This window comes from Bombus fervidus, chromosome 4, assembly GCF_041682495.2.
Source record: "Bombus fervidus isolate BK054 chromosome 4, iyBomFerv1, whole genome shotgun sequence".
Lineage (NCBI taxonomy): Eukaryota > Metazoa > Arthropoda > Insecta > Hymenoptera > Apidae > Bombus > Bombus fervidus.
Window position 1 is genome coordinate 9,494,102 of NC_091520.1, and position 27,126 is coordinate 9,521,227.

General features: G+C 40.2%; 1 protein-coding gene across 3 annotated transcripts in view; it reads right to left on the reverse strand.

The window, feature by feature from the left end:
* Syn1 (Syntrophin-like 1) overlaps nt 1-27,126 on the reverse strand; it is a 369,480-nt gene that overhangs the window by 29,003 nt on the left and 313,351 nt on the right. For all 3 annotated transcript variants that reach the window (XM_072002192.1, XM_072002193.1, XM_072002194.1), the window contains exon 5: nt 153-376. In XM_072002192.1, the coding sequence (XP_071858293.1) occupies nt 153-376 (224 nt within the window). The remainder of the gene's footprint in view (nt 1-152; nt 377-27,126) is intronic.

Here is a 27,126-nt window from a genome sequence, read left to right on the forward strand (position 1 = left end):
GACCGTTCGATTGCCAATCTATTCACGTACCAATTTCTTTCCTTTGTTCATCTACGTTTCTCCATTTTCCAATTTTCCACAGCATCACCTTAAATTCTCGTTCTAAAATATTTACAACGCACATAGAAAATAGAAATACAAATTTTGCTCACCTGGTAGCGATTAATGGACAGGTGATGCTGGGTGAGGCCCAAGCTTCGGGACTCCAAGGAGCGCACTCGTACAGCCTCAATTCCCGACCGGAAACGGCGCCGAAGACGCTGCGCCATCCACCGGTACATCCACCACCGAGTGCGAATCCACTTCCGGCTCCTCGCGAGGTGCTGGCGCTGCTTCCTGCTCCGTCCTCGCTGCTCTCGCTGCTAGCACGTCCGTTCTGTGGACAGATCGCGTAACACGGCTCGTAAATCTTCTCTGTGCGTGAGAGTGGGATACGCGGGGTGTATGCACGTAACCAAAAAGCCGGCTGATCGCAGCGGAAATCGTGATCCGGCACGATTCACCCCCCGTCGAGAATGCTTCTTTCGGCGACACGCGCGAGTCAAGGCGAAGCGTGAGCTCCAGGCAAATTTGCGAACCGCAGAAATTATGCGAGACACCTGCTCGGCCACGATAACAACACGCCGCTGGAATTTGCGATTTCTCATTCCCTCGAATGCCACCATGTATACTATTATACTATACTTCTGTTGGTATATATACTTCCGTTTATAGGTGTCGTATTGTATTGAGACACCTACTGATTTCATATAAAATAGATGAGACTGATTTAGATCAATGAGCAGAGAGTTGGAATGTGCGAGTTTTGCATTTGTATAGGATAAGAATTTAAAATGAATAACAATCTGTAGGCACAGTAATACCCGGATGTATAGCTATCGAGCGGGAATTGCTCGTCCATGTAAAATCGAGCGAAAGCCCGTACGTTCGATCAAGGGGTGTAACCAATCGTGTACGCTCTCGTGTTGTACAATTGCGGGAGGATTGTTTGATCGATTGCTTATGAATTTGACTACATTTATACACAAACTAGCGTGTACATGTATATGTGCGTTTTCAGATCGCGATTCTAACCGATTCTGCTTATTCTAACGTGACTGAGTTCTCGTAGATGTGATTTTGTTAATTCTCGAACTTCCGTGTAATTTTCGCGTGACTCAGTTCTTTGATAGATTCCTGGTAGATTCTGCAGATTCTGATCGAAAATTGTCTATTCCCGCATTCTTTATACCTCGTACCTCCCCTTTCATTGCACGTCGTGCAATTGAATAGAAGGAATCGATCTCCCTTAGGAGGTGTTGTGTGAGGGTGTACGTGGAGGTGGTGGAACGCACACCTCTGTAGAATGTTCGAGAGTGTCCGAGTTATGTTGCGGAAACTGTTAGGTCGGTCGTCGCATGACCGATTAGAAACTCTAAGGTTTATGACAGGACTTCGATTATTGAGCTACGGAGAAGTGCTACGAACAAGTTAAAAATACATCCTATGGCAAATCCGTTGAATTACTCCCGTACCATCTGACCGCTGACACGCAGATGGTCGTAGCGCTAAAAATCTATTTCTTGGAAATAGCGTTTGCTTTCGACTGTGGCGTAAACCGGACTCAACAGAATTCTTGGTACATCGTGTTGTAACATAGAACACACTATATATGCGGAGTGGTGATTTCTCGACAATTGAACAACATTATCTGACTTCTGCTCAATCTGCTGCGAGTGTATTACGGACACCAGTGAGAAGTAGACAGTGCGAATAAGACAAGATAGATAGATTGTAACAAGATGACTGTAGCATCAGAACATCTCTTACTCCTAATGACATATTATATACTTTTTTAGTTTAATTAAAAATTGTTGGACAAATATAGTTATATTTGGTATCATTTTTATCGCACGAGTCTCAATAATTTGACTAAGGATATTTAGTAACGATATAATAAACAATTTTTTAAATTATATTTTTCTTATTCCGGTAATTCGACACTGGATTAAATTATTGGGTTTCGCTCCGGCCTGTCTCGAACCAACAGTTCTAGAAATTGTTGTAGATAACTCGTGAACATATTCGTCAACATATTCGCGGAAAAATTCGTCACCATACATTCCGACACTATTCTGCTATGTGCAAGAGATAATAATTATTTGTGCTCACGTTTTTGTAGTTTAATTCTAGTGATAATATCTTAGGTAGATGGAAAGTGGTTGGAAAACTGAATAATTTGAGAGATTATTTACATCATAGAAATGGAAATAAAATTTCCCTTTATTATCTAAGCTTTCAAGTAGCATTCACTGGGCTTAGTAACAATGAATTTTAAACATTCTGATAGCTGTCCACGAAACTTCATTTTTCTCTGGCATTTCAATATTCATATCTTTTTCATATTTATATTTATATTACGCGAAATCGATGGTATAGCACGTTATTGCCTTTACACGTTCGACGAGCATTAAGTAGAGAGAAAAAAAGAGAGAAAAGGAGGAAATTTTTCAGCGAGCGAAAGGAAACAACGATAGACGGGATGCATTGGCAGTTTCTTTCCACTTTCAGTTGCATTCCAGACATGCGTCGTTCGTAGGCGACACGGACGATGGAAAAAGCGAAGTAAACGAAGAAAAGCAAAAAGAGAGAAAGAGAGAGCGAGTGCGCGCGCGCGCGTGTGTGTGTCGCCTGCCGTTCGAGAAATGTAGCCTCATAAGTGTCAAGCGCATTTTCCCGCTGCCACTTATCCGGGAGACAATATCGAGCGGAAGGAGAGAACGCGTGGCCTGTGCGCCGGATACAACCATGTAAACCCTCTCTCTGTATAACGGGCTGGTGGTTTTCAGTACGGCCGGAATGCAGGTACGGGTAGATAGAGGACATTGTGTCCTCCATCTGCTCCCCGCAGGGATGATACATCGAGGATTAATTGAACTGTCGAATATTGACATTCCGCTGAAAACTCTGCGTGTTTACGCCGTGATGGTTAAATCACGTGTCTCTGGACCGCGTGTGCGAGAGCATCCTTCTGGATGCACTCGATTCTCCGCTCCATCCTTTGACTTTCCCCCACCCTATTCTTTGAATTCCTTTCGATTTATTTGCAAATAGTATTACATTAATTCGAGATTTCTTTGTTTCTCTCTTAAACAACGTCGGAACGGTGGGGTAAATCGACAATGGAATTCTCTATTATGGTCTCTCTGTTGTCCGCACGTACTACTCCCTAGCGAAAACGAATCGACACGTTGCCCCGTTTCCTTTGCGACCCGTTTCCCCAGGATCGTTTAATTACTGGCTCCGAGTCTGCGGTTGGTCGCCGCTTTTTTACATTTCACCGACGATCGTGCGTCCGACGTAGCTCCATTAAGTCGTGTCTTGGTGCGCAAAGGGACGCTATCAACCGCCGGTTAACCGTCGATTATTGCAGCTGCTGGTAAACGATAAAAGCGACAAGCTTATCCAATTTGTTCCCAGGGAAAATCGACGACTCGTCGTGACCAAGTAACGGTAATTAGCTGCGTCCGATACAACCAAGTTTCGCGGCATCCAACCGGCAAATACTTCGTTGTCTATCCACCGTGCCCCTTTGATCTCTTTTCTGTCCGCGGTTCAAAGCTACGGCCGTATAATTTTTATTTCATCGATACAGGGAAGATTTGCTGTTTGTCTCGGCCCGATCTCGTTCTGCAACCTCTCCGTTCCATTTCATCAAATAACCCGACGAATCCGACAGCATTTAATATTTCAAAGTGATCCAACGTTTCTGGGCCGCGATAAAAACGGCTTATCGGTAAATCGCCTCTCTGCATCGATTTAACGTCGAACATCTTTCCGATAGCTGCAACATCTCGACCCTAATTCTCGGACCGAGACATTAATTTCCAAGCGGTCCGTTATAAACACACGCCAGCCCACCCATCTAGGATGAACTCATTCTCTCTCTCTCTCTCTCTCTCTCTCTCTCTCTCTCTCTCTCTCTCTCTCTCTCTCTCTCTCTACTTGCTTCTGTTCGTCTCCGTCGAATCTCTTTAATATTTGACTGAGAACGATATAAGATGGCGAGCGACGAAAATTACTCTGTTTACGAAGCGGGCTTTTAAAGCACGGCGACGATAATGGACTGCATTTTGTCCTCTCTAGTAGTGAATTATTCGCAACTAATCCGGCCAGTATGGACGATGCAAGGGGGCGGCAAAGGTGTCTCTTGTAAGGTATGAAAGAAGCTACCGCATGTTTTCAGTCATGGGAACAAAGACCTCGTTAAGGATCGATGAAAATTTCACGCGGTTCGAGGTTCCATTGACACCGTTCTTAAAGTCTGCTTCCGGCTTTACTCGATAAAATGGGAAGGATCGGCAGAATTTACCATTTATGACGTGTACGTTACACGGTTCTCTTAATGGTGCCACAGTTTGCCAAGATTGTAATGGAGGTGTGAATTTCCTGGCGGTGAAATCATTTCAAAGGCACGTGCTATTTAGGACAGACGTGATAAGAGTATATCAGTGAATTCAAGTGTCCTCGAATATTCTATACGGTAGAATTGTTGTCTGCTTTTATATTAAGATAGTGAGCATGAAATTACGCGATTCAGTAACCAAGATTTAAAGATCATTTAACGTTGGGATAAAATTGTTCGGGTCGATGAAGAATTTAACTTTTTTACCATACGTGTTCACGATTATTTGAGGCTTTCAGCTGTTTCAGTTAGTGTCAACCAGAAAAACTTCCGAAAAGCAATCCGAATAATAGAAGTTATTTGTAATTTTACTAAAAGATCAAATTTCTAATTTCTAGTTTCTCGGAGGAAATTCATCGTGAAAGGAGATTCGCTAGAATTTCTTTCAAACAAATTCTAAAATAGAGAAGACAGAAGAAAGTGCAGGTGATAATTGCAGTATAAAGTCTCTACTCGAACAGAGTTTAGAGGAAGAAGCAACTTTTCTCCGCGAAAGAACAACGTTTTCGTTGCGAGAAAGAAACGGGCAGGAAGTGGGGCTGGAAAGCGTTCCTCGTTCTTCAAGAAAATTAAGCCAATTAACCCCTCGAGCTCGAGGAAGAGAGAGACTTTCTTTCAGTTGGCAGTGATCCAGCCACTCTGCCAGACTTACATCGGCCTGTTTCTGAAACAAAAACAACAAAAAAAAAAAAAAAAAAAATCCTATCGTGCCTCTTGGCGTACAATTCGTCGTCGATGAAACTTCCAACGATGCGTTTTTCGAAGCCATCTGCGCAAACAATTATATTGCAACGCGATTAACGAAAAAATAGCGTTGTTTTTCATTCTTTTTCCGTGACTCTTTGCGACAATTCACGACAAAAGTAGGAAATTCTGATATAGGATAATTTGGGAAATAAAATAATACATGTAAGCGAGGATATTATAATATTACCTGAGAATATTATAATCAATATGATAATTATATATAATCAATATAATAATATAATATAATAATATGATATATAATCAATAGTGAACAAATTTCTTTCATTTTGAAGGATAGAAAGCATATCCTAGATGTAAGATTATTCAAAAAAAAAAAAAAAGAAAAAGAAGAAAAAACATAGCTTGATTGAAATATCCTCCTGATACAACCGAATTTCTACCTGATTCTGTTTTACATGGTCTCCGCCCTTTCTTCCTTTGCTACTTTGTATTTTTTGAGAGTAAAAATAAAAACGTCTACTCGCAACGGTATTCGCACCGTCAACTGACGCCCGGTCTGGAACATTCGTCGGTTGATCGCGATTCTTTTCCATTCATCAACCGCTGCTGTCGATTCTGCAACGCTTCGCGCTATCGCGCCGTGGCAATAATAACGAGAAGGAATAATAGTGGCCGTTGAAAAGCGCGATGAATATGGTTCGTTGGAGTGCAGTCGATTCGGGTTCGTATCGACGAGCGTTTCTATGTCGAAAGAGAAACGGAAGCGATCGTTTCCAACATTGTACAATTTTATTTTTAACCAGGCTTTTCCAACCAGATAAAAGAAATATCTTTCCATCGGCGAAAAAAGTCATAACTTGGATTGAATAGAAAATCTGATTAATCTTGCGCATTGTTTGTTGTAAGAACACACTTCAGGATACTCGTCGTATTCGTGTTCCATTGAGAAACGCCACTTATCCAAGTATTCTTCCGGAAATTGTTTGCGTGCGATGGAAACGTTCCGTGATATCAGAGATTTATTGCCGCGTTAAGGGCCTTCAAGGGATGGGGATACGATCGTTTTTACTTCAAATTAATGAGTGCCTCGAGATCTCTCCGGTATACACGTGGAGGTCTTACAACGACTTCGATAAGACGAAGAAAAACACAGTTGGTATCTCGAATCTGCTGGTTTAACGATACAGAAAGATTGGTCCTACGAGATAGCATTATTCTAAAAAAGCGGAAAGCTTACAACATTTGCATGGTAATACCGTACTCGTTAACGTCACTCTATTAAACAACGATAAAAACACCTTAACCGATGATACCAACAACGACCCTCTATATGGTGAGGGCAGACTGTACCTCGTTGTCGAAAAATCTATTTAACGTTCCTTCGACTTTGCATCGTTTAAAAAGAGGCTCTGGATAACCGATGTTCCGTGACGGGGCGCTCTAAAGGGGTTAATAAAATTGCACCAGCAATATGCATACTTCCGGAAAACTTGGAGAATGGCCGGTGGGACGAACAAGCTGACGCCTCTTGCCTCCAACAACCTGATCTTCTTTTCTTTTCTTCTTTTCTTTCCCTTTGCAGACGCAGTTTGTTCGAAACTTCGTTTGCACTCGGTTAAGGAAAGTTAGGGAGGGAAAAAGCGCGCTTAGGCATCTCGTCCGCTGCCGGCTAAACGCTGATACCGGAACGCTTCAACAGACAGCCAAGGACTAACTGAATCACCTTACTCCATCGATATGAACTCAATTTCGCGTTGTTTCGCGTGCAGTTAATTTTGGCATCGCTTGGGACAGTGTTGATACCGGTGGCTCGTTTTTGATGCTGGTCTTTGGACGAGAAGATCGGAGCTTTCTTTCTTCCTAGAGTTGATGGGTTTGAGATAATAGCGTTGGTTAAATTGAGGGTTTCAAGGGCGACGGTTCCTCAGAAATTGTCTGTGTTAACTTACAGCTTCCAAAGAGGAAACTGTTGATTTTGTAAAAAGAAAGACATTTCGAGAGTTATGTATTTTGAATATTTTTTTTTGATCAGTTCAACGATATATTCAAACTTTAGCAAAATTATTGAATAGTGAAAACGAGGAGAAAACAGACGAGAGCGATTTGAAAATTTAAACCGATGGACAGGATTGCAATTTATTCAGAGAATGTGAAGGTTTGATGAACCTTCTGAATGGTGAAAGCAGAGATTCAATGAGCGAATCGCGTTAAAAAGTAATTAGATCGGACCGCGAGTTCGCTAAATATTTACTGATATAATTCGCGGCCAAGCGCAGCTTTTCATTAAAACAAAAAACGTTCCCGTGCGAATGGAAAATTCGCTGGGATTTCTTAAATTTCATCATGCAACTCGAAGCCAATCATTCTCTCTATCCTCTGATATCGCAAATATATAATATTTATCAATTATTAAATTAAATATTCTGTTCTACGTTGTTTTCGTTTATCCTAAAACACGTTATTATTTCTCAAATGCAGGAAAGACCGCGAAGCTAAACACGGCGTTCCATCAAATTCCGATGTTTTGCCGCGTAACTTAATATTTCAACGGGCTTTTAAACGAGATGGTGCGCGTACGGTAACGAATTCTTTAGAATTTCCATGGTTTCACAAAGGAAAAAACCACGGCTGTACCATTTCGATGTAACAAACGGACGAAAAATCACGCCTCGATGGGGGAATTCTGGCATCGTAAATGGAATTTCGAACCGTTAAATACTCGTCGATGGCGTGGCTGTGTGCGCGAAAAAATAGAAGAACTCAACAGGAAAACACGTCGGCGAAGGTTCAAACAAATTTGCTCGCAACGTATGCTGATTTTCGGAACGCGTTCCCTGCGTTATCGAATGATTCGCGGGAAGCGCGGTCTTGTTAGCGACGCGTTGCAAAACGTACTGTGATCGGTTTACATTTTATTCAACATGAGAGACAGGCTCGTATACACGCACACATGAAAACCTGCGTGAACGTGAATATAATGTTTGCATGTGTTCATTCGCCGTATTTTGCCGTGTAATAAAAATCGCTAATATTTTCGTTACCACCTGACCGGGGAACGAATGGCACGCGTAATAAAAAGAATTATTATCGAACTCGATGTTACTCGAAACTTATTTTTACACGTAGCCAGGCGTCAGTGTGTGGGCGCGAAAAAAAAGGAAAAAAAGAAATGAAAACTGTATCGAGGATGGAAAAGCGTATATATGTTCCAAACCGTTTCGCAGGATAAAGAAAATATTAATAAAAACCAGCATCACGTTTGCAAATCCCGATTCATTTGTCGCATTACGGACGATGATTTATTCGCACATGTATTCCTCGATTAATATCGAGCTGTGCATCCGATTACAGTGAACCAATGACTTATCGTTCCCGCGTCCATCTCCGATCCATCTACCTGTGCAACATTTTTAATCGTTCATCCGAGTTCTTTTTATTCTTCTCGTTAATCTTCGATCGACTGGAAAAAATTGTAACTGCTTTGTTCTTTTGTTACAAAAAGAACGTATAAGTCACTATTGTACATTTTTTTTCTTTTAGTTTCGCTATTCGATTATTTCGCTTTTATGATCCCTGTAAAAAGAGCAAAAATGTCAATACAATATATTTTAAATGAGACGTATGTTTGAAATTAACGTTGAATAAAATATTATCTTTTGTTCTTCAAAAGCAGAAATAAAATTTCGCATTGTCCATACCCGTAATTTTAATCTAAATTGATGACAAAAATAATTCCTATTCATTATGAAAGAATTAAAAATGTGAAACGAAGAGAGAAAAACGATGAACCGGATCGTACGAGGTCGTGAAATTTCTACATTCCCAAAATTCAAACTCGAAACTCAACTATTCCATTCGTCCCCGACGCTCCGTAACTTTAAACCAATCCTTGCATCCGCAATTTAGCACACCCTCTCTATTCATCTCTCCCCTGATCCCACGCCTCGTGATAGTCCTCGATCGTCTCGAAGGCAAGCGGAAGACCGTAGCCAGCAAAGGGAACGCAGAGTCAGCGAGTCGGGGAGAGCCCGTAGGGGTGGAAAGAGGGCGGCAGACAAGACCTCGCGGGTGGTTCAAGTTCGCCTATCGACGCCGCCGGTATTTATTCGACGTTCGCCGTTCACCCTCTGGGAACGCGATTGTAACTGCTCTTTTAACCCTCCGTCGGCGCGTACTCGAGAGCGGCTGAGCGTGGATAAGGGAGAAGTTATGGACACGGAGGCTGCGTGAGCTGTGAATGCGAAATTCGAGAAGTTTCGCGGTAACGGGATAAAGTGGAGGCTTTGTAAACTCAAGGGCGTGTAAAGAGTTGTTCCTGTACGAGGTGGGGGCAAAGTAGCGTTTGCAAATTGGAACAGCCAGAATTTTTATCGAGAGATACGCGCGTTCTTCTACCAGCAGGAAATCTCCTATTTCCACGAGATTGCGTCGTTGGTTTTCAAACAATCGGCCAAACGGTGGAAACAAAGGTCGCGACTCGCACGGTGACGGCGTCGAGACAATTTCAATTGGCTTCGTTTCTAGCAATATCGACGACATTTCTCGTTATTATCGGCGTCAAAATCGACAGCCGCGTAATGCTACGAGGTAGCGAGCGAGAGAATAGAAAATACGAAAAGAAGGAACGAAGAGGAAGCAAAATCTTGTCGATTCCTCTGGTGCCTTGATAACCTCCGCCGTTCTTCCAGGGAAGGGGGAGGATGTTTCCCACCCTTACGATTCGAGGATGTCGCGAAATACCATCCCCCCTCTCTATAGCTCGCTTTAATATATTTCTCTCTTTTCGCTTGATTCTACCTTGCTACCCTCTTGCTGGTAGATTGCGTCTCGGTGACGAGTAGCAGAGGCTCCTTTCGCTCGATTTCCCGAGCACGACACAGACGAGGCGAAATCCGCGTCGACGCGCGCCGATAAGGCGTCGTTCCTTCGGTGACAACTGCTCGATCGCGAGCTGCGGCCCAGGAGACGCCCTTTTACGAGGCGAATTGCCACGATACGAAACGCGTCGAACGAACAACAATCTCGAACATTGGTAACGAGAGCCTGGAAAATGTCTCTGTTCTCGGGGAACGCGGTGAAATGTCCTGGATACGATTTTTGGAGAAACGTTACGGTATCCATGTAGGTGTGAAATATATGGTTATAGGAGAGATAGAGAAGATAGCGTTGTATTGCAATTTCCCACGTGAATTTAAGGGATGTGATAGAAAAAGGGTTGTAAAAATGACAGCGACCGTCGGCAGGGATAGAAATTGAGAAGATCGGCGAAATCCTCGGTAACGCACGAGAGCCAGCGATGCATCGATCGTATTTGTATCGTCGAGCGAATGGGGTGAATGCTTTATGACCGCATTTGATAAAATCCTGGAAAATGCGCGTATAATATGGAGGGAAAAGCAGGCTGAGATATAAGAACTTTTTTCTCTTTTTGACAGAAATAACTCTTCTTGAATGTAGCTAAAATTATTTAATAGTCAAGAGAATTTCGTTCTATATTTGATAGAATCATTGTCCCAATAATCGTTAATCTTAAAGTTAGATAAAAAATTATTATATCACGTTCCGACGTAGAAAATTGTATTACTTTAACAACTAACGTTCCTTCTTGCAAATAAGAAATCAGTAGAACGAGTCAATAATAAGTCAGACATATCTCACAAACATAAAAAAAAAAAAAAAAAAAAGAAACGTCAACCATCGTTAATCTCAAAATCATACAATAAACTATCGAAACATGCACATTCAAACGTATAGAAAACTACCCTCTCACACGCACACACTATCGTTTCCATTATACCATCGCATAATAAAACTCCATTGCTTTAACGACGAGAAGATTCCTTCTTCCCAGCAAGAAGTCAGTAAAACGAGTCAACCATAAACCAGACACGCCCTACAAATGTCTTTAAACAACTTTACATAAAAAATACCTCGTTCCACGCAGTTTCAACGAATCATTTATCCTCTATCCGTACATCCTGTACTTCTTCGAGCAGAAGCAAAAATATCCACGAAAGATTGCCCATAAGAAGACGTGGGTCGGTTCATTCGCATCATTACGCACGAATAAATGCATAGGGGGTGGTTGATGCGGTCGGGGCGCATTTCTGGTTCGGTTTGCTCAACGTTGTCTACTATCCACTCGAGGCGATGTTCGACGTGTGGCATGCGGGTGAACAACGATGGAAAAGCGAGAGTGTTGCCGCGGGTATAGCAAAGGCGAGAAAGGATGGTTCGAAGATCGGTCGGGATGGGACGATCGACTCTCTATTTGAGAACGAATACTGGCCTGTGCTCTAGTTAATAGCGAACCATAGACGAGACCCGCACTCACCCTTCCGGCATGGCTGTGAAAGACCATCTGCTTGCTTCCTTTGCTTTTCCTCTCCCAGTCTGTTTTCTCAGCGGACAGAGAATGAGAGGTCAGCCGTCTCGAAATTTCATGCGGAAAGAAAAACACGAGCAAAGACGATTAATCGTTTGTTGCCTTGATCCCTTCTTCCGCATAATTGATTCGAGAATATTGGGAGAGAAAGAAAGAGAGAGATGTGATTTATTTTGCCACGACCTTGGAAGGTTTTTTTCATCGATGAGAGATGAGAAGTGCTTTCTTTCAGCTGGGAACGTGAAACCCAAGGGATAATGAGTGGACTTGGCTGGATTTCGTCTGGATCATTGAAATCTCCCGCAGCAAGGGCTGCTTCAGGTCAGTAGATTTGGGAGATTGACTTAAAGAACGAAGGATCAACAGATTGATGAAATCTATGGCTTTTCTTTATGACTGTTCTTTAAATTAATCGAGCCACATTGAAAGTTAAACTGATCTACTTTATCGAGATAAATTCTTTGGTGAAAAGTGAAACAGTAATCATATTACACTGGTATTCGAGTTAAGAAAGTTAGTTTCGATGAACCGGTTTGGCTTCTCAGTGATTCAATTATCACTCGAAAGTTGAATTTTCTTGTCCTTTAGAAATAATAAATGAAACCTGAACTGATAAATGAATGTTCATCTACCTGTAAAAGTCAAACCTCTATGTGTGCAAACAGTTGTACTCATCACGAGAAATAATAACTTTTGCCAATTCATTACCGAGTCGATATAAGACTTCCTGTTATTAAAATCCTTACAAATTTTCCAATTTCTTCAACAAGATCCGTAGAACAGGATTTCTTTTAGAATAAGATGGAACAGTAATGGACAAGGTAAAGTTACTCCAAAGTCAACTATCAGAATCAAGCTATTGTATCAAGGAACTGAAGCAGTCTAAATGCACTTCACCAGGGAAGATCCACTACAAACGCAGTCGCATAGCATCGTAGATGGTCGTCGAACGATTAGCAGTTTGGCATACAACTCGTCCGCATACCGATGCAACGTGTTGCACACTGGCCGTCTCTGGATATTCGATCTGGAGCACATTAAATCACGATAATGGGAGCAGTCGAGGAAAGAGAAGAAGAGGAAGACAACAGGATTTGGGAACAGGACGACGAAACAGCGTTAAGGTGTTGGCATTGACAACTTCGCTGCAGAGGAATCGGGCTTTGAGAAGTTTGCTCGGCCGTCTGAGGCGATACGTTTGCCGGCAAAACTTCTGCAGTAGATTGAAAATGGAGAGATTCCTGTCGAAACAAAAGAGAAAGGGTAAGCACGCTAAGTAAAGAAGAAGAGGCAGGACAAACGTAAAATGAAACGAGGGAAAATAAATAAGATAGAAGGAAGATATATTGATTCGGAAGAAACAAAAATGAAATAAATTGATAGAAGGGAGTGTAACGACACGAAAGGCAGTGAGAAGCTGGAAGCAACTAGGAGCAAGGCAAACACGAGGATCGTCGAAAGAGAGAGACACCGTAGGATAAAATCAACAATGACGGAACGAAAGCAATCGAACAAACATGAACGACGCTCAAAGGAAAAGGCTTCTAACGAGACGAGCGACGGGAACCCAGAGTCTTGGAGATTCATATTAATTGCTCGTTAATTCCCACCGTCTTGCCGTGGAACTGAAACAAACTAATTGTTGAACAGCGAGATCCTCTCTCTGAAAATTATCACCTCGGGGTCGTCGAGTCACGAGAGAATTACGGTCTGTAGAAACTCGTCGTCGCTTTCCGTTTCGTTCCATTCCGCGGTGTCATAGTCGGTGCATTCTCGTTTGAGAGATTCGTTCATACGGGCCGAATGAATAACTTGTCTCCGAAAATTACTGAGTTATCATCTCTAGAAAATGTAATTGCTAGGAAATTATTGTTCACGAAGATAATATCTCGTAGTGTATATTGTAAGAGGCGCAACGACAGGAAAAAGATTGCAACTGCGAAGAATCATCCAAGAAAGACTCGCATATTGATTCTCCTATATTAACTTTTCCTTATTATTGACTCTCTGTAAATAAATCAAATGAATAAAATGTAATATATCGTGGAATATGCACGAAACAGAACCTCGTAAAGATGTTGAAAGATAATTTAGATGATAGAATAGGATAGAAATGTAATAGAATCATGCAAACACAGAATTTTTACAAATTGTATAATGTAATATTCACTTCAGAATCCAAACCGAATAAATTGAATGAGTCGAAAGCCAATAAATTGAAACCAATGAGATAATTGGATTAAAAAAAATGCGGGACAATTCTCGCTTATCTGAAATAGAATTTTAATAAGGTCGATCGACCTTACCAACCCTAGTCCTTGTAAACGATACGGAATCATTCCTTTTAATTTCCCAAACCGGAGCCCTTTAAAAATTACAAGCATCGGGAGAGTCGAAGCTACGGGAATCGAAGGATTTCCATCTAAACGGTTGCAACTTTAATGCGCTTTCCTTCTGACCAATCAGCGCGTAATTGAAGCCACCAGGGATTAATTGGACGACGAACATCGTCGGGCGGACAGTTTCCAGTCAATTATTCGCCGATCGTCGTCACCGATCATAATCGGTTTATAAACTGATCGTTAAAAGTTTCATCTATTCCTTCGTAGATGCTCGCGTTCCTTTAAATTTGTCGACCGAATGATACGGAAGTTATACGGATGTTCCTGAAATTGCGACGCAATCGAAAAGGAAATGATTCCTCGTGTAAAGATAAAACTTCTACGTTTCATTTTTCACATTCCACATCCTATATCGTGTATCCCACAAACAATACTCTGTATTTTCCATATTTTATACTCAAATTTAATCTTTGTCCTACTTTTCACGTTGTTCACGTACTCCACATTTTATATCTAACATTTTTTTATTGCACATCTTTCATATGTCTTTTCCCACACCCAATGTCGAAAATTTATTGAACCATATCCCACAATCCGCCTCGTGAATCCTCCTCTACCCCAAATCAAGCTACCAATTTTCTCAAACACGTGTCCCATATTCTATGTCCTAAAACATCATAAATCCGAAATAAGAAAAAAAGAATGGAGATCATAAAAATGCTAAAACAAATATACACTTTTCGTCCAAAAGGTAAGACGCAGGCCATAAATTTCCCGTAGCAAATCGTCGCTTCCCATAAACGAAATTTACTATCCTACAAAATGGAATTTGCTTTACCAGACACGTCGATTCGGTGGCCCGATTCTCCAGAATCTCAGAAGTGCTAATTGAAACAAAATTGCTAATTTTATTTGCGGACTAAATACATTTTCAATAGAGTTCACTTAATTTCTTGATAATATAGAAATAGCTAGATGTACATAAATATAATATAACATGCAGAGCGTCTCACCTGATATTGACATCTTGATTTACGTCATTATTATTATCCGCAGCGAAAAATGTTTCAGATAAAAGTTAAATGGCTTTAAGGCGGCCATATTCTGATGTTATTAGCTTTTCTGTAGGTGGGCGTGCAAAGATAATGTGAAAGCCGACTTTATTAATTTTTTTAATACATTAATCGACGCAGCTCGATATTTTCTATAAAAGATTACTCTACTTATGTAGACAAACTGTTCGTTTAGTAGATACTTTGACTTTTATCTTGTAAAACTTACAACATGAAAGACAATGAAAGACGTAGAGCACTACTACTCACAAAAGTACAAGTAAAAAAATACAAATTTGTTTTTCTTGTTTTTTATACGATAAGTTTTACGAAATAAAAGTTAAAATATTTACTTCCAGCCATGCAACTTTTTACTTGAAACATTTTTCGTTACGGATAAATAATAGTGACGTAAATCAAGATGTCAATATCAGGTGAGACGCTGTGTATATTACATGCAATATAATATACACATTTTAGTTGGTACTTGTTCAATCATTCATGTTCTGGACACTTGCCCGCGTTTAATAATATATTGGTATAATGCGGCAATAATTATATATCGCTGTTAGTGTTAATTTATTTGCATATTTAATTATTTATTATTAAAAGTAGCTAAATTCATCATTGGTTTACATCACTGGCCATGCTAAACAAGCGAATGCAAATTGGCTTGTTCATATAATTGCTGGAATATGATTGAAAAGCACAATTATTGATTTCTAAATTAGTAATATGATTCTAATATTACACTAATAATTCAATTATATTGAAACACTCGTCATTATTTACCTATTCACCAATTTCTGTCAGCTCAAATATCTACAAATTTTCATACATTCACTGGAAAACACAAGATTTTTGTAGAAGTGAAAGATATAATTATTAAGATAGAAATAATATTTCAACCTTATGACCAGCAATATTTAACAAATTTTGAAAGCAACAAAAATATACATGTAAACTAACACTAAATAAAATTACAATTTTGATAATACTCTTATCATCGATCTAAAAAGCACTGAATTTTGCAACTATTTCTCTGTAGAAAATAGGAAATGTGACTTATCATGTTCTTTTTCTTTAGTCTTTAATTACAAAAAGAAACAAAGTAAATGATAATATATATATATATATACAAGAGAGATAGTGATTAAAATAAAAACATTTCGAAAAAAAGAACAACTTTGGGAGCAAGCCATACATCTTGGTATAATAGTAGGAAATGTTTTAATCAACTTCAAAATTGGATACCACGTAAGCTCGAATTTACCAAACGCGAGTTCGGATGGCGAACGTTGAGAGCTTTCTTTCCATTTATCGAATAGTCCATCGAACGAAAGCAATAACTGTATGTCTCTGAGCTCACGTTTCCGCCGGAAACGAGAGTGTAATTCGATCCAGAAGCGACACCGGTCGTTCCGCGGCTCTTCGACTCGATAACGGCCGCGCGTTGCGCCAGCCGGCGGCCGACAATTACCAAACTTTACTACTTAAAAGCATGAGTCGCCGGCCTCGGCGTTGACCCGCGATCATTAGCGCTTGGAGAAAACGCGTTTCCAGCGCAGCGTATCGGTCGGAACGGCCGTCATTGAACTGCTTGACGACATAACACCATCTAATGGGAGCTGCATTAGGACGTTCATCTGACGCAGGAAGCTTAAACCACCAGACGTATCAGGCTTTCGCCTCTGCCGATAAACGCGACTAAGCTGTCTATTTTTACGACCTGGGAACGTGTTGTCTTTATGTTTGGACTAGTGCTGGTTTATATGGGTGGAAAGAATAAAGCTCGATGGCGAATTGGTTAGATTCCTGGAAAAAGAAATAAAAATGCTTTCAATTCTGTATAGCACGATTCAGACGCGAGTTTATATTTTACAAGAAATGGAGGGCGAATTATTGGGTTTTTATTCAACTTGTTCGATACTGATGTTGGTTAAGGTAATTAAATTTTAAGAATTCTTAGTAGTAGCTCTTGAATATTGATCGTGTACTTACGCAATAGAAACAAGAAATTAATAAAAAATGAAGTTAAGCCGGTAGTTCTAATGTTGAAATTCTACAGCATTAAAGTATTCTGTTTTTGGATTAGTATCTACTTTACTTGTAGCTTTGCTTACGATGGCGTAATACAGTTGCATCTGTTGGAGTATTTCCAGGAGCTTTCGAAAACACAGTCCATTTGCAACGATATGCAAAGCATCTGAACGTAGCCATCTCCGTCCTTGGTACGTCATACCAAGTCAAACACGTCCATCAGCATCGCTAGCCATCTCGGAAACGTCGCACACGGGCTCATAAATTATTCTCTGGCTAACAATAAGATGCCTTTGGCAATTTACCGTGAGGAACAGGGCCGTGGATTGTCGTGTTTATCGTGATAGTTTCGCGACTGGAATAGCGTTTCGATTATTCAAGGAGCCCGGCTACTCCAGCGATCTTGATCGTCGGACGATCGAAATTGTTCCGATGGCGGGCGATGCTAATTACTCCCGCGTGCCCATTCGTCGGATTCTAGGGCAAATTATCGACGCGCCTCTTGCGACAGAAAACGCGTAAACTCTGCGACTCCATCAAATTGGTAATCCACTCGAGAAAATCGTAATTGATCAGCGACATGCAAACCGATTTCGAGAAGATACTTCGTTTACTATAGCGCTGGCGCGCCCTATTTTGTTATCGTTACTAGGGCAGAAGAATTCTCGTAAACAAGTTTCGTAACGTAAATGAATAACTGAAATCGTGTAAACTCGATAACGAGCAAGTTCTCCAACTTGCTCTCCCGAGACCGCTTTCTAGATTGTATCCAGTTCTTCGCGGAGACAATCGAAGAAATGATCCTTTTCAACATCCATTAGAAAGCCAGAATAAACCGGGTTTGCCGGGATTCAAACTCGAATTGCGACGAAGAGAAAGAGATTGTCGGTGGTAAGTGTCGCGATTCCCCTGCGAAATCGACTTAAAATGAGCGCGATTTCGAGCACACATCTGTCGCGTTCGCTTGTCTCGCTCGTTTAACTTTCATCACTTGCCTACCAGCAAGTTCGTTAAGTGTGGTTTAACGAGTGTCCCGTGATACACCGTTCGCGTCTCCCTTTGGCGAAACCCTCGCTGGGAGTATCACACATGTAGCGCAAGCCAACATGCCTCTATATATCCTTCAAACGCGAGAGATCATTTTTCGTGAATGCGTCTTTTTATCCGATAAAGTGTCTTCCGTATGGCTAAATTGGGGGAATTGAAAGTTAAGAGTCGTTCCATGATATCGTTGATTACGCGGTGTGAGTACAAGCAGTCGTATCTGATCACGAATGGAAACGACTACTTGACATCGACCTCGGCTCAAGATTTCACTTTGGGCTTAGCTTTTTATTATACTTTTTATTATACTCCCGACATTCTATACGGGAGATGTTCGTTGGTTGTATCATAATCTCTCGTATATAGATGTACTTAACGCGACTCGAACGCTACGTTAAACGTTTGAGTCCCAGGGGTCTTTGAAAAAACAGGGTCGAAAAATCGCGAACAGCGCGATAGCGCTCGTCGTATTTGTTATTTTATGAAATAAATCTATATTGTTATATATGCGTATTATTAGTTTATATATATTCCAAGTTTTGTTGAATAAAAATTTTTGGGAAGATAACAATGAAATATAAAATACCGTCAGTCGTCCGTAGCGTTCAAATGTACTGGGACTTTCCTAAACACAAAATCTAAACAGCGCGATCACGCTGCTTGCGACTCAAACGGTTGATTTACATCGAATCGTTCAATTGTTGATTTCCGATTCTTAATCTCTCCGTAACAGCCGCATCATCTACAAACACAGCCGCCTCGAATTTCGTTCCATCCTGGGACTAGTTGCTGTCCAATATTACGCTCCGTCGAGGATATCGTGTCTGGTAGCGTACGGACTGTAACTACTTTGCGGAGAGGCTGTTCAAATTGCGACCATTTCGCGTGCGGGGCTCCCATCGCGACTATTTTGTATGCAACCGTGAGTCGAACCACAACTAGTTTACGTATGGACCAATCTCCAAGCCATGGACCAATTCCACTTACTTTGATTATCTCGCCATTCGGCTATGAGTCTGTATTCAGCGATGGAACAGTCGCTGAAAGCCTAACTGGCTATCAACAGCGTCCGCCAAGGATGTTGATCTTATTAAGGGATTTGATAGTTGGGATTCGACTATGGAGAACGATGGAGATCGATGAGACGAGGTTCGAACTGGGGGCTCCTGCCGAGTATTAAGCGGAAAGTTCGCGTTCCAGATTCACGGGCGACCATCAGGGCCGGCATTTATCGACGCGGAAGCCAGCACGGCGGCTGACTTCCGTGAGTCGAATTCCCGTCGGCTCTGCATCCCCCGTGGCTCGTTAAAACGACCGACGTCCATCGAAATGGAAGTTTATCGCGGCTGGTTCATCGACGAGCAGGGGATTGCGTTAGCTTCGATAGCGCTATAATTTGTTTCGAGCTATCTGTTGTTTCGTGTTCTTGTATCCTATTTTCTACTCTTTTAATAAGAGAGAGAGAGAGAGAGAGAGAGAGAGAGAGAGAGAGAGAGAGAGAGAGAGAGAGAGAGGGAGAGAGAGAGTTAAGACAGTTTATCAAGTATTATCCTTCACGCACATTCTAAAGAAGATGTATATTGATTCATGAGTCCTGTAAAAGTGTTAACGAAATTTTAAAATGTTTCTTATAACGTATATAATATATGTATTTACAAAACTAGTTTTCAACGGTTCTATCTTTATTTTTCAAAAGAATGTAGTCAACCAACTTAGATATTTGTCGTTGGTACAAAGAATAGAAATTATTAAATTACAATGAAAATTCTACTTACTGTCAGAGTGCAAGAAATATTCAATTCTGTTAAGCTCCAACTCTAAACAATAATATGGAATTTCACATAGCTTAAACTCATCTTTCCTAGTTTACAATATAGCGAAGACAGTACAGTGAAAAGTTGCAACGGCCAAATATTCGAATACATCCGTGAACCTATGTAGGTAGCTAACTTCTCGATCAATTAAAATTCCACGTCTCACCAAAGAATCTATTTCACCTCTAATGAACATTTCCTTTCCTACAGATAAAGACCAAGAACCAACTGTACTCAATTGCCCTGAACCTTGCTTCAAACCAGAAATGTCTGCACCAAAATTAAACTAGAAAGTTGCTTCTACTTTCACCAGTTGATATCTCAATTTCAAATAATTCCACGGTCTCGTTAATTTTCCCCACTTCCGAAAATATCCACGGATTACGCGTTTCGCTCTCGAGCAAAGGTATCTTGCATTGGTGTCTGAACCACCGTGGAAATCCATCTCGAAAGAAGGTAACCAACTTAACGACGCACTCTCCTACCGGCTCATTACTAGCTCAAGCCGATACGCGCCTTCTACCTCTAATCTACCCCGTATACCCCGCGAAACGGCTGAAAAGATCCGGTGCTAAATCATCCGGGCTAATTTCACCTAATCTTTATGCCGGCCGTAAAATAACAATTCCGTGCAACTGGGTCGTTTCTACAGGGCGAATTAATAATACCGCAGAATCTCTCTCTCGTTCTCTTGCTTCGTTCGTTCAGGTCTGTTCGTTTCCACGGTGGAATACACCAGGAAAACGGTTAACGCTGGCTCGGTATCCGCGCGTGTCCGCGTACCCGCGAGCGTTCGCGCGTGGCACAAGTCTAAGCTTGGCCCGTGATGTATTGCCGTCGGGATTACGAGAACGGTAACTCGTACCCGGTCGGTTTAAGGACCGTACTTTCGCGTTACACGTATCGAATCCGTACGTACGGTCGTGTTCTCGCATACGTACAGCCTAATTATTAATCGCGGCCGGCCGTAAATCCCGTCGGTGATTTTGCGGGCGTATCACGGTCTTGTCTCGCGTTTTGCGTCATCTGCTTCCAAGAATCCGAGCGGGAGCAATGTGCTTTGCAAGAGGCTTTGGATAACTGTTAAGGGAATTGTTGTTTAAGGATTTAGTGAGCTTTGAATTCGGGAGGAGAGAGAGGGAGTATAATGAATGAGAAACAGAGGGTTTTAGGGGGAAAGAAGGAGTAAGTGAGAATATTTTCAATTGTACAGGTTTATAGAATAATATAAAATATAGGATAATAATATCTGACGTTATTTTATACTATTTTGCTAAAAATATTGTCACGAATTTACCATGTGCTTGTATTCCCATACTTTGCAAAGTTCTAGTATGTGTGTATTAGGTTGTCCGAAAAGTTTCTTTCGTTTCATAAGGTGATAATAGATGAGCAACAATTTCTGTTTTATATTATTTTATTGAATTAGGTATGATCAATTTCGTTCTATTTCTATTATTATGTTCGTACATAATTCAATAAACTAATATAAAACGATAAATATTGTGCGTGTATTATTTCCTTATAAATCGAAAAAAACTTCGGAAAATTTCGGACGCTTAATAATAATGGAAATATACTGCAATAACCGTTAGAGTAGTATATTTTCATAATTTGAGAGAGTTAACAAAATAATACAGAATATTACTATAATCATAGACATAGAATAATAAAAGTGAGACGTTAACGAATGTAAACTTACTAACTCAAGGCTTTTGCAAGATAGTAAAATTCATTTCATTGTAGAATTTTCTGTAGAAGAAGTTTCCACGAGAGAACTTCCTCGCGCCTTTTAATTTTTTCGTCCTCGAGGCGTCGAAGCGTCGAACTCAAGTTTTTAGACCAAATTCGTCGATCGGGAACGATAGCTTCCATATAATCGTTGAAACGTAGTGAAGCGAAGTACATTATGTTACTAGTTTCGTCAAAGTTTAGGAAGTAACTGTCTTCTTTTTCTCTTTTTCTTAGTCGATGAATCGATTTAACTTGGACGAATTTTGTGATACTCTCGATCCAGATTTATCGTCCTGGCAGGATCCACGATAATATAAATGTAAAGTGGATCGAAGATTATCGAACAAGCGCGGAGAAACGGCATCAGAAATTTCTGCCGAAATCCCCCGATAACCCAGTTCCCCGGCGCACGTGCACTTTTTCCATTTTCCCATGTATCTTCTATATGTATATCACCGTGCTACGCTTCGTTGTACAGCTTGTTTCATGTTATGCGCAACCCTGTTAAATATCGATTTTACATCTCGACGATACCTCGACGAATATGCCATTAAGAGCGACTTTACATTATCTCGTTGTATATAAAATTGATCAATCGATTAGTTACAGAGTCTACATAAATTTTAGTTACATAAACAATAAAGTTACAGAGTCTAAAATTAAAGAAATATTGACAAATATAAACTTCGATGGTCTAGCTAATGAGTTGTGATAAGTTAATCATGATATAATTAACAAGTTTATATTTAAGCTTTTATATACGAGCATTCTACTGACGTCATCGAGGATATTTAAAAAAAGATCTATTAGAAAAGAAACACTATAAATCTTCAAACTTTCAGTTTAAACGAAGACTGTAGGCAAAGAACACAATAATTAAAAATAACCACACGCCTTGTTTCTTCTCTTCTCTCTTACTCTTTTTTTTTCTTTTTTTGCAGAGAAGCAGTTTTAAAATTTAGTACATAGTCAATCAATAAAAATTTAATTATGTTTTTCTCTTGATCTTCGAATAATATTTAACAAATTCTCTACCATACAAAACTGTGCACGAAAGGTTCCAGATTCGTGAAACACCCTCTACACGCGGGCAACTCAGCCCGTATCACGGCCGCAGGTAGCCGTGGACGATGTGCTTCGGGGTGCAGGAACGAGGGTGGAACGCAAACGAGCGCCGACCAGCTTCTTGGCGAAGTTCCGATTTTACACGGCCTCCTAAAACTAACGATAACGAGTGACGTACGAGGGTTTTTTTTACTCGCCACGTACCATCTACCTCACTCTCCTATCGCGCGGACAATTTTGCCCCGTGTATCTTTGTAGGTCGTTTTATGCTTCCTCTCTTTCCCCTTTCTACCCCTTGTCGTTCCACGGCATGGCATCGCAGGATGCGAAACTGGATTCGATATTTAATTCCGTTTCTTTATTGATCGAAGAAATTTTTGTCAAATTTAACGAGTTTGTAATTATCACCTACATACGAGTATTTTCGAAAGAATAACAATTGGACAGGATGAGTGGCGTTTGTTTAGCGGATAGAATGATGGGGCAAAGCGTATTTAACAATAAATATATTATTTCAACAACAAATAACACAGATTCGACGCACTTGCAATTTATTTGCGAAAGCATGATCTGTTTGAACTCGGCGATAGTGATCGATGTTGCATTATTTATAGTTGGTGCGAGAGGTGTGTCGCGTCTGTTTACTACGACTGCTGGAATTATCCAAATTCCATTGAACCGTGAAAATTTAATAGCCACAGAATGAAACAAGTGAGTTTAGATTCGTGTAAATTACTTTGTCGTTTATAACGTATAGTTCATTTTGAAGGTTCGAATTACCACTGTCGTTTTCCTTGGAAAGCGACCGATTAAAGAACTGTTAAATTCGAATGCGAGATTTTTTCACCGAACAACACGCGTTCCTCCGATGTTTTTTAAGCAGCGTAAAACGTTAGAGAGCTGTTTCACTTCGATCTCGATCCTCTTTTATATCTGTCGAAACACTGGCCCGACACTTCACTCTCTTTCGCACTTTATGGCTCCGTCCCTTTTGGCCCCGTTGTACCCTTTAGCCCACCCCCGCCCCCTCGCCCCTGTTTCTAGCTTTTTGTTTCTCTTTGAAGCTCTTTATACGACTTGCTGCGATACACCTTTCCGCTCTCTCTCTCTCTCTCTCTCTTTCTCTCTTGCCGCGTGAAATTCTGCTCGCTTTTTGCGATACTCTGCAAACCATGTTCGTACAATGTTTCTTTCGATGAACTAAAATTTCCTCGCACCTCTCACGTAGTCGTGTCCCCGTTTCTCGTGCAATTTGGCGAGTTGCAGAGGGACAAGCCTCTCAAAGAATCGAGCGAGCTAAAAATAGGACTGTGGATACTCGTGCAGGATACAAATACGTGCTTTTTGGAAATTATGAAGCGTATTGAAGCTAAAAGAATATCACGATGCTCAAAAGAACAGGAATTAGGGCGGTATTCTTATTTTTGGATGTTGCATTTCTGTCTGACGATAATTCTTCTTTGGGAAATTATACAGCGTACTGAAATTAGAAGAATTCTGCTTTTTCGATGTATCGTTGTTATATTGAAATCAGAAATGTACCGAGTTTCAACTATACTTTTTCTATTGCGAGGACACTATTGGCATTCTATCGAGGTTAAAAAAACATCGAAGTTACCAAAGCTGAGAAAATAGAGCTCTGCTATCCTCCCGTTCGAGATATTTTCGTTGTATTGAAATCAGAAACTTACTGAATTGAAATCTATCGCCACCTTTCTTCCATTTCTTGAAACTTTATTGCCACGACATCAAAGTTAGGAAAAATATCGAAATTATTAAAGCACCGGAAGCGCTATCCCCCCGTTCGATATATTCTTGCTATAGGAGTGTATTGAAATCAGAAATAGAATTTGAACTATCTTTCCGTCTGGAGACTGTACCAAAGTTAGGAAAATATCAAAATTACCAAAGTGCAGAAAGCAGAACACTATCTGCTCTTTCGATAAATTCTTCTTATATTGAAATCATGTTATATTTATTTTCTCATTTTCTCTCTATTTTTTTTTTTCTCTCGAAGCTTTATTAACGTCATACCAAAATTGGAAAAGTATCGAAATCGCTAAAGTACATAAACCGGAGTACGCGAGACTTTTTCCCAACATATTCAAATTATATCCACACCTCTGAAAATATCAAATCTGACGCGCAAACAGAGATTCGAAGCTTATAAATAGATTGCGAATATTTATGCAAATTTGTATTTTTATAAATACAACAAAAGAAATGGAATCTAAGCAGAGATTTACCTTAACCATTTAATGTTGAAACTATTGAGGTTATTAGATATATGTGAACAATGGAACGCGTGGATAAATTGTAAGGTAGAAAATATATTTTAATACAGAAGTGTAAATACAAGTCGGAATATAATTGAGCTGGTCCAGATCCGCACGCTAGCAGTGTTACCCTATGATTGAAAACTCTGAAGCCATCGTCGCCTGTCTACGGTTTATGATCTAACCAAAAGCAGACTACCGAACTGCCCTGATTTGCGACCAGGTTTTCAGGACAGAGATAGGAAGAAAAAAATAATATCATATATAAGCAGCGCTCTACGGCGACTTAAATCCAAATTATATATTGTAATGCCAAAAAAAAGAAAAAAAAAATGTAATTCAAACACACATAACATTGTATGACTATGTTGTACCGACACGTACCGGTACTTTTGCCTAATCCACCCCACAGCCGAAATTCATTGTTTACTATAAATACCATACATACCTACGTAATAATCATTTTCTGGATCAATAAACATCATGAAAAAGAAAAAAAATAAAAAACAGTTTATGATGTGCCTTCGACGCAGTCTTTTGTCTATACGCTGTCGATGGCTTCAGTGCTTGAAAAAACTAAAAGACCAGATGTAGAGTTTTCTTAGAAGTGATGATCACTTCAACAGAAACGACTACTCTACTTTTGTGTATCACTGAAATTTGCTATAGATGTATCGAAATCCTCAGTTTACTTACAAACTATTCTTCCTGAAGGTGTACTAACTAACGGGTGGAGGACTTAATAATTCTAAGTATATAATGGATTGGGGAAGAAAGAGATAGAGCAAACGAAGAAGAGCATAAACCGTCGTGCAATCGTATTTCATTATTTACACGCGTGTCTACGGCCGAAGGAAGGATTATCGTTCTGACACGCAGATTGTTCGAGCGAAATCGCGCGCGGTCCACGCAGCCAGTTGCGAGATAATTTATCGTCGATGGCTGCGTTGCGCGCGTTGTCCGGTTCGATACGACGGGAACCTGAAAACACGCGGTCAACATCGCCCCGTGGCGTCGTGCCCCGGTGATTTATTAAGAACGTCGCCGTCTGCTCGATTTATCGAGGAACCTCGCGGCGATCCGTCTCTCGCGTTCCAAACGGATGAGAAGAAACGCTCTCGACGAAGAAACTAATGACGTCGTTTCGCTGTGTCTGGTGCGTGACGAGTTGCGCAATTGCTAGAGGAAATTGGGGGAAATGGAAGAATATGTCGAGGATTTAACTCTAACTCTTTCTTCTTGATTTAGATAAGACGATTTTTTGTGCCTTCGACGTGATATACCGATGTACGTAAACTGTCGGCCAGTAAATTAGGACATCTACTCGTAAATTCTTAAATTCCCACAAATTCTGGTTTAGTGTTTTACGATATTTTAAGACAGATTATGATATTATAAGGCAGATATGAGGCAAGTGATTTTTAACTCTGACCTAATCTTCTTGATTTAAAAAGACGATCTTTTGCGTCTTCAACGCCGATCATGATTATTAGAACACTTGTTTGTTACATTTATTAGAGAACTCTTGCAAATTTCATTTTATTTAGTACATTTCATCATAAAACAAATACAAAGCAAATAATAGATTCGTAATAAAATAAATAAAACTCAGTCGCCAGAATCCTTTCAAACATTTCCGATAGTCGGACGAGAAAATGTTTCGAAAGAACGTTAATCAGCTTTCAATCGAATACGAATAGCAATATGAAGAATGCCAGAAAGAGTTTCAGTTCGATGGGCAGTCAAGATCATTTCTATTTTTATGTAACGCTATATATTTTATACCCCGTTCGATGCATTCTTTAATTTTCTACAAAAAATGTTTAAAAAAATGATTAATCTAGAAGATATTTGAATTTTCACGTAAAACTTATCGTATAAAAGACAAGGAAAACATAAAACCCGAGAACTGGGTGCTACTACACTATCTTTCCTTGTCTTTCATACGATAAGATTTACAACATTAAAGTCAAAATATCTTCTAAACAAATTATTTTGCAACCCAAACGCCCTAACACTTCTATTATAGAGAATGAAAAAATGCATTAAGTGTTGTACAAAAACAATGTGTTTCTCCGTTTTAACAAATACAAGTGACCTTGATCTTTCATCAATCGACTGAAAACTGATCGTCTTGTGTTCGGAACATGTTTCTGTCCGACTATCGAAAGTGTCTGAAAAATCGTACGGACTGATTTTCAGAGCACCCTGTATAATTAATC